Raw genomic sequence first — 8,575 nt, 5'->3', positions numbered from 1 at the left:
ATTAAGGTTTTTTTTTTTTTTTTTTTTTTTTTGTTTTCAGGAAAGCACTGAGTGGCTAATCCTATGCACGAATCAAATACGTTTCTCCTGGAAAGTAGAAAGAAATAAATAAGGGATGAAGAAAAGGACTTCCTTGAATTTATCATTTACCTCAGAAAATAATGTATTTAGGGTCAGTAGGAATACGAATATAAATTTGTAGAGCGCAAAATCTAATATTTTGTATTATTTTGTATACATTTATAGTGTATATTTGTATTTGTACTATTTCCAAAACCTCAAGAGTACAAATACAAATATATAGAGTACAAAACCTTATATTTTATATTATTTTGTATACATTTGCATTGTACATATTTGCATTTGTACTCTTTTCGAACTGAGCCTTAGTTGCATACGGGTGTTTATATATTTTAATAAAGCAGGATTAGACTGGAATGTCAATCATCATAGTTATTAGCATGGTTTTCGAACCGCCATTGACCCGGACGGTCAGACCATTCGACCCGAGAACCGTCCAAGTAATCTGTTCTATTTTATCCCAAACCCAGTCCTTGACAAAAAACTGTTGAATCAGTCAATGACCCATTAATTCAGGCGGTCAAACTGTCGATCCATTCAGCAGTTTTTAGCCTTTTTTTTTAATTTTTTTGTTAGAACATACCATCCGTTTAAACTAAACGATCGAACCATCAACCCAAAAACTGGTGACAAAAAAGGTTCCATTTCTGAATCTTTTTTTAAAACCGTGATTATTAATTGTTAGAGATCTATAAGTGATAAGTGATAAGGACGTGATGTAATGGGGCGGGAACGACATGAATTAGGGCATAAAGATGTGTAGGGCAGATCCATGCATTGGCATTAAGCCAGCAGCTAAATTCAAATCATAAACCGACTCGAGTTCATCTACGACAACAATGTTCAGCCAAGGAGGAGCCATAGCATTCCACTCGTTCCATCTTTGCGAAGGAATTGAACGCTGCTATTTGATGAGCTGCACAGTTAGCAGTCCTGCTAATATATTTGAAGGAGATCTGCTGAATGAAACCTTTCAAGTTTCAACCAATAAAAGTATATCAGACAGAACAGGCTAGAGCTCACTAAAATGATCCTCATTTCCTTTTAAAATGTCTTCAATTACGTGTCTGCAATCTGATTCAATCAAAACTTGTCTGATGCCACATCTGATAGCATCGGCCAAACTACGTCTGATTGCCAGCGCTTCCAAGATTGGTATTGAAGAAGAGGCTATTGGTCCACCTCCTACCACTATTAAGTCACTGGAAGCTGATCTAACAATGAAGCCTATTGCCGCCTTCTGAGCTGTTTTGGATTTTGTTGCATCTGAGTTCAACTTAACAAAACCTCTTGGAAGTTTTTCCCAGTGGCTATAGCCTATGAGAGGAGGAGGATCCATTTGGCCAAGGAGAGGTCTGAAAAGAGTGGAATTTGCTTAATCCCAGAGGCTTAATTTGGAAGGAGTATAAATACAAATTTGTAGAGTACTACAAAACCTTACATTTTATATTATTTTGCATGTATTTGTATTTATACTCCTTCCAAACTGAGCCAAAGGTTCAAAATCCGAAGAGCATAACCCAGTGTTAAAGAATGTTCAGCTAGGCAAAGAGTTTGGCCCAACATGCTTAACAAAATTTTAATTTCCTTAATCCCAAAGGTTCAAAATCCAGAGAGCATAACCCAGTTTTGTCCTATCAGCCTATGTAATACTCCATACAAAATTATTTCAAAAATTCTAGCAAATACGATGAAAGGGGTTAATTATGGATCAATTAATTATCCTTCGTCAAAGTACGTTCATTTCTGGTAGACAAATTTCTGATAACATCTTGTTGGCCCATGAGCTATTACATTTTATGCAAAAATCCAAAATGCCATTAAATTGGACATGTTAAAGGCTTATGGTAGAGTGGAGTGGGCTTTTATTGATGAAGCTTTGGTAAAAATGGGGTTTGGTGAAAAAGTTGAGAGACTGGATTCAACAATGTATATCTACGGTGTCTTACAGAGTCCTCATTAATGGCTCTCCAAACTAATTATCAAGCCTTCTAGAGGATTTAGGCAAAGGGATCCTATTTCCCCATATTACTAGAGGTTGTCCGGTTATATATCTTCCATCTGCTTTTTGGTGATGATAACTATATTTTTGTGAAGGCGTGTTTGGCGGAAGGGATGAAATCCTCTCCAGCCTTAAGGCCATGCATGTTTGGTTTGAAGGAAAAAAATAGGGAAAGGAAAAGAAAAATAAGAAAATCTATATTCTAAACAAGGTTTGTAAAGGTTTTCCTATTTTTCCTTCAAACCAAACATTGCATAAGAATTTTGAAATGGCTTCGGGTCAGAAAGTTAGTCTCTCCAAAACTTAGCATTACTAGCGAAGCAATATAATGTATGAGGCTTATCCAATGTATCCAAAATCCTTGCTTGGCCAGATCCTAAAAGCAAAGTAATTATCTTGGGGTTGGAAAAGCCTGATATGTCTGGCCGGGTTTAAAATTCTGGAAAACGTTTACGCGCTTAGTGTGGCAGATTGGAAATGGCTAGGAGGTAGGGCTGTTCATAAGAATGCCCAACCCGACCAATCCGGACCGATCTAACCCAAATTGGCCGGGTTTTTATTCGTATCGATCGGTTTGGGTTGGGCATATACATAAACCGAAATCTTGGGTTGGTTTTGGATTTTTTGCGTGAAAACCGAAACCAATCTAACTCGAATCGAACTAGTATTCTACTAGTTTGGTAGTTCCTACTTCTTAATTTGAATAGTTTCCTAATTCCTAATAATCTTCTACTTTTAGACTTCTACTAGAACTAAAACTCTAGAAGGCCCATTAGGCAATTACAATTAGAATTCAATTAGGTGTCATTTTTTAGTTTTTTACCTAGGTTAAAATTTAGAAGGTTTCTAAATTTTTATTTTATTAATTTACCTACTTAGTTTTTTACTGTAGAAGGCCCATTATTTACACTTGTTTTTACATGAAGAATTTATTGATTTTATTCTTTACCTGAATTAAATTTAGATTTATCTTGGACTCTTGAATATCAAATTATCAACTAATTCAGATTTTATTTAGCTTTGTACAGGAGCAAAACTGAAACCGACCGAAACCAACTCAACCCGACTCAAACCGATCAGGTCGATTTGGCCTGTCAATGGGTCGATTTCGGTTCCCACCTTAACTAACCCGACCAGGTCGGATCGATTGGGAAAATCCCAAAAAACCGATCCAACCCGACCCGTGAACACCCCTACTTGGAGGAAGGGACCCTTGGATTCCCTCAGTTATGGACTTGAAAAACCTCATGATTGATTATATTGTTTGATAAGGTGAGTGATTTTATCATCCCAGCTGATCGATCATGGTAAGTTTTCCGTTCCGTGAGATCTCGGCTTACCACCTTGCCTATGCGGCTATGCCCATGATCTTAGTGCTACGAGTGGAAAACCGTAATGGGCCGGGTATTTATAGGCTGATATCAGCAGGTAGATCGATCCTAATGATGCTTAATTTGTTGTGGAAATTAGCGTGGAGGGTCCCTCTCCTTCACCAAAATTAAGATGTTTATGTGGAGGGTCCCTCTCCTTCACCAACAGCTTGCTTGCTTGTTTTATTTGTCTAACTTGCAAAACAATTTTTGCGAATGACACCTCTGATCCATCCTCTTGTATAATTGTTGTATTGATATGGTGAACGGGCTATTAACGCAGATCCAGAATTTGTCGTACACCTCTGCTAGCTCCCAGCTTTTTTGCTGAAGCTCAAGCTCAAGCCATTCTCTCTGGTCTACGGTTGGCCAAGTCGGTGGGGAAAGACCGAAAGACCATTGCATCTGCTTTTCCGACTGACTGTGAATTATTGCTTAATTGTTTGAACTCTTCACCGCCTAGCGAGATTGGCCTAATTTTGTTGACATTTTAATTTGGCTGAAAAACAGAAGCTCTCATGAACAGTTATCTTCTCTCATATGTGTAGGAAGTAGGAACTAGGAAGGCGAATGGCCTGGTTGGTTTTAGCTCATTAATTTTCTTGCTGGATAAGTTGGTCGGCCCAAACGCCAAACCCAAACCCATTCCACTGTTATCATGACAACAGCGGCGTTGGGGTGTTTATAAACTAATATTTGCTCAATAAGGATGATACCACCTCTCATCAAGTTGATTATTAAACATGTCCAGGTTCCAAATTCAAAATCACAACATATTAGTTTAAGCAATGCATTTTCATGATATTTTTCCGAATATTATGTTAATAAGCCTAAGTTGACATGTGGACGGTGCAAAAATACCGCATCCCTTGATGCTTCATAGAGCCGTGGAGCATTGAATATTTCCTTCAAAATAAAAATCTACAGAGGGTCTATACGTTATCCAGCCACAGAACAGATAGATTGTAAGAATAAGATAGATAGATAGATACTCTGTCCGAAGAGTGAAGGGAACTCGAGCTATTGTCGAATGTTCAAGTGGGAGGGAACAAACCAGCTCAGAAGTGAGAAGTCAGAATTAAACAAATCGAGAACGAGAAGATAGTAATAGACCTTTCTTCGACGATGGCACTTCGTCTTCCCTGGCTGCCGTCGACGCTGTCGGGTGACCAACACTGCCGAACAGCTCTCTCGCTGCAAATACCTTTCCAAACGAAGCTCTCCTTCTCGACATCGTCTATTTCTCCTGGACCTGTTCCAGACTTTCTTCCCAACACAACGAAAACATCAACAACAGGGAGGAGGAGAACAAATCTTATCTCGTGTGCAACCGAACGGCAAGGTTCCTCTTTAGCATCAACTTCTACAGTTACGGTAGAAAACCCTGTATCTGGAGCCGATGGTGAAAGTGTTATCCGGACGAGATTGATTGCGCAGAACGTACCCTGGACCTGCACTTCTGAAGATATCCGCAACCTGTTCGAGAAGCATGGAACAGTTGAAGACGTCGAGGTTAGGTTCAGGAAATGAATTATACAATGTATTTCTCCTTTTTTATTTTACTCTATTTCCCTTTCTTTCTTCTATTTCCTGAATTTGGTTCCTGTCGTTTCATTGTCATATTTAGCTCTCCATGCATAACAAAACCAGAAACAGAGGATTGGCATTTGTTACCATGGGTTCCGAGGAGGAGGCTCTTGCAGCTCTCACTAATCTCGAAGCGCAGGTAAGGTTATTGACTTATTGTTATTGGGGCGGATACGTTGTCATGGACACATTTCTTTAGACTATGTTTGGTTTGAAGGGAAACGTAGGGAAAGGAAGGGAAAGGTAGGGAAATTTGTAAAGGTTTCCCCTATTGTTTCGATGGAGAGAAGAACCTATGATTAGCTTTTCGGGAAATTTTCAAACGAACAATTTCAACGAAATCTTTCAATTTCTTATTTTACTATGTTCAACTCTCTGTATTCCTCTATCCGTACAGAAATGGCTATAACAGAGTTTCTGTTTTTCGTATTAACAGCTACTCTAGGAGGAATGTTTTTATGTGGTGCTAACGATTTAATAACTATCTTTGTAGCTCCAGAATGTTTCAGTTTATCTACTTTTTCCTTCAAACCAAACATAGCCTCAGGTCTTTATATCTCTGTTGTGTTTGATTTGTTTATTTTCCTTCCCTCTTCTCGTTGAATATATTTTATTTTCGGGTGTTTAATAGGAATTCCAGGGACGTGTCTTAAAGGTGAATTATGCCAAATCATTGAAGAAGAAACCTTCTGTGCGACCGGAGCCCGTGATAAAACATAATGTGTTTGTTGGGAATTTGTCTTGGAGGGTAAGGTCTAGAGACCTTAGAGAGTTCTTTGGTTCCGGAACTGGTAATGTTGTCTCGGCAGAAGTAATATTTCAGAATAACCCCAGAAAGTCCACTGGATATGGATTCGTTTCCTTCAGTTCCACGGAGGAAGCAGAGGCAGCTATTTCTGCTTTCAGTGGCAAGGTAAATCTAATTCTTAGGATTACATGTGATGGACTTACAGTTTGGGAATTGGGTATGTTCTGAATAATTAATCACTTAGAGAACTCTCTCTCTCTCTCTCTCTCTCTCTCTCTCTCTCTCTCTCTCTCTCTCATTTGGTATTGCTGCAGAAATTGATGGGAAGACCAGTTCGTTTGGCACTTAATAAAAGAGATTTGAAAGGACAATCAGAAGTGGGCAACCAAGTTGAAGAAATGTCAAATGAGGTGAATGGTGATGGGGAGCTGTCATACAACTCTGATGAAATGTGAAGATTCACATTTGGATTTTGGAGATGAGACTCCTCTTCCTTCACTATTATTTTCTTCGCAGGTAAAGCAACTTCGGCTCCAACCCTCCAATAAGAAAAGCTATACAACCTCCAGTTCGTTTTAAGACAATTAGATTATGGACTTAAGTCAATCTTGTATCTTGGATCTGTGGAAACTGATAAATGCATATGGCAACTGATAAATGCATATGAGTTGCCCAAAGTTTTAATCTGTTACTAATGTTGTCATTTTACCTGTATTGGATATGCAATATTCTTTTGAACTGAAAAGTATCCCTCTCTTTTCCTATGCCTTCCTTTCTTGATGAATGACAAATTTTGATCAAGAAAATCTACAACAATTGCATTTTGTCCCCCTTCAGTAAAGAGATAAAATTACTTTTCCCATCTTTAGCCAGGGAACCTTCAAAGGAGAAGGAACAAGAATCATCCAAGTTAGCTTTTGTGCTGGTTCACAGTCAAGGTTTATTTATCAAAAATTGAAGATATCTTCCTTTTTCTTTTTAATTGGACATATAATTGTTATACTGTGCAGAATCACTGAATTACAGAGTTCTATATTACAGCTAACAGAAGTCTACCAGAATAATACGAAACGTTATGAATGGATGGAAGTATTTATAAGTAATAAACATAACCATAATATTACATTAAAGTTGTAGATCTTTCTACATAACCCACAATTATCTGTTTAGTTTCTCATCAATTTGCTTCTTCTATTTGTTCCTTGTGTGGTTCTACTTTATGGATTTCCTAATCATGAAAATGAAATATATTCATCCTCTGGTTGGATATACTCTATAGTAGGAACCATTATCCAATGTTGGTTCTGGTCATCAGGGGTCTTGGACGTGTGGAGTCGGTAACAGACCTAACCTTCAGCATTTTCTTGCGTTCAATGGCTAGCTGCTTTCCGAATGCACAGCTGCAACGTGCTGTGAGGGTGATGTGAGGAGCAGGTTTGAGTTCTTTCTGTAAAATGTGAAATGTAAGCTTCTTGCCACTAAACCGCACTCCATAGTAATGTTAAAATAGCACAGGTTTCAATTTATAACTTTTAGTCCAATTTTAGACAACTTTAAAATTAGTATTTTTTAAGTATTAATAGAATCTATATTGCTTTATATTAAACTGTTAATTCTTCTAATTTTCTATCATTCCCAAGGCTCAGTTGGGAAGAGTGCAAATACAAATACGCATACAACTGTGTTCCAATAATTCATACTTCACATGAACTATTAATATGCGTTTCGTATGTGTTTGTATATTATCTAATGGCCATTCAAGCATGTCATTGATGCATTTGTAGGATTTTTGGGAGTTTCTCTAATATATTTATGCGGGGTGTCAATTGTATTGGATTTGGTTCAATCCGGTCCAGTCCAATGTGAGTCCAATGCAATATAAATTCATTACGGATGGACCATGTCTAATCCAATCCAATGAATTATGTCCAATCTAATCCATTGAGTATGTTAGACCATTTTGGACTGGTCCAATTTAATATCTGGACCATCCAACACGTTCAAATTTGTTTTAATTTAGATCGGTTTTAACCCAAACCTGGTCCATTGACACCTATATTCTTATCTTATATCAATGGACCTGATATTAGCTCAATCCAACCCAATCCAATATAAATTCATTACTGATGGACAAGGTTCAATCCAATCCAACAAACACTTTGGACCATTATGTCTGCACTGGTCCAATTTAGTATGCCTTATTGGTCCATCCAATCCATCCAAATTGATTTTGGTTTGGACAGGGTCCAATCCAAAACTGGTCCATTGACATCTTTTTATTCATGTGTACCTTATAATTCCACTATAGCCATGTATATCCCAATATAAGAACCTATTTTCCAATGTTGATCTTGCCTATGTGTAGGGGTGTCAATGGACCAGTTTTGAATTGGGCCCTGTCTAAACCAAAATCAATTTGGATGAATTGGACGGACCAACAAGACATATTGAATTTAACCTGTTCAGACTTGATGGTCCAAAGTATTTATTGGATTGGATTAGACCTGATCCATTTGTAATGAATTTATATTGGATTGGATTGCATTGAGTCAATATCAGGTCCATTGATAGAAAATAAGAATACAAGTGTCAATGGACCAGGTTTGGATTAGAATTAATCTAAATTAAAATAAATTGGACAGTCCAGACATTGAATTGGAATGATCCAAAATATTCATTGGACTGGATTAGACCCGGTCCATTTGTAATGGACTCACATCGGACTGGATCGGGTTCGAGCAAATCCTGATAGACTGGAAACAGTTCCAACGACTCAAACCCACATTT

At 37.8% G+C, this 8,575-nt stretch overlaps 1 protein-coding gene across 2 annotated transcripts; it reads left to right on the top strand.

Annotated features, from left to right (window-relative positions):
- The first annotated feature begins 4,221 nt into the window (after positions 1-4,221).
- On the top strand, positions 4,222-7,394 carry LOC148850587 (RNA-binding (RRM/RBD/RNP motifs) family protein). 2 transcript variants are annotated; one of them, XR_016100002.1, is made up of 5 exons: positions 4,222-4,965; positions 5,081-5,179; positions 5,672-5,953; positions 6,103-6,304; positions 7,104-7,394. XR_016100002.1 is itself a non-coding variant. In XM_088947924.1 (4 exons), exons 1-4 carry the CDS (start codon positions 4,579-4,581, stop codon positions 6,241-6,243), a joined length of 909 nt encoding a protein of 302 aa, XP_088804050.1. In that variant the 5' UTR covers positions 4,395-4,578; the 3' UTR covers positions 6,244-6,552. The 2 variants fall into 2 exon arrangements, 1 of the variants encoding a protein (XP_088804050.1); XM_088947924.1 differs by lacking the exon at positions 7,104-7,394 and having other exon boundaries at positions 4,395-4,965; positions 6,103-6,552.
- Positions 7,395-8,575: the final 1,181 nt, after the last annotated feature.

Source organism: Nelumbo lutea, chromosome 5 (genome assembly GCF_056320005.1).
Source record: "Nelumbo lutea isolate HS-2025 chromosome 5, American lotus-T2T, whole genome shotgun sequence".
NCBI classification, from domain to species: Eukaryota; Viridiplantae; Streptophyta; class Magnoliopsida; order Proteales; family Nelumbonaceae; genus Nelumbo; species Nelumbo lutea.
The sequence above is the reverse complement of the archived record's forward strand: the minus strand, read 5'-3'. Positions and strand labels throughout refer to the sequence as shown.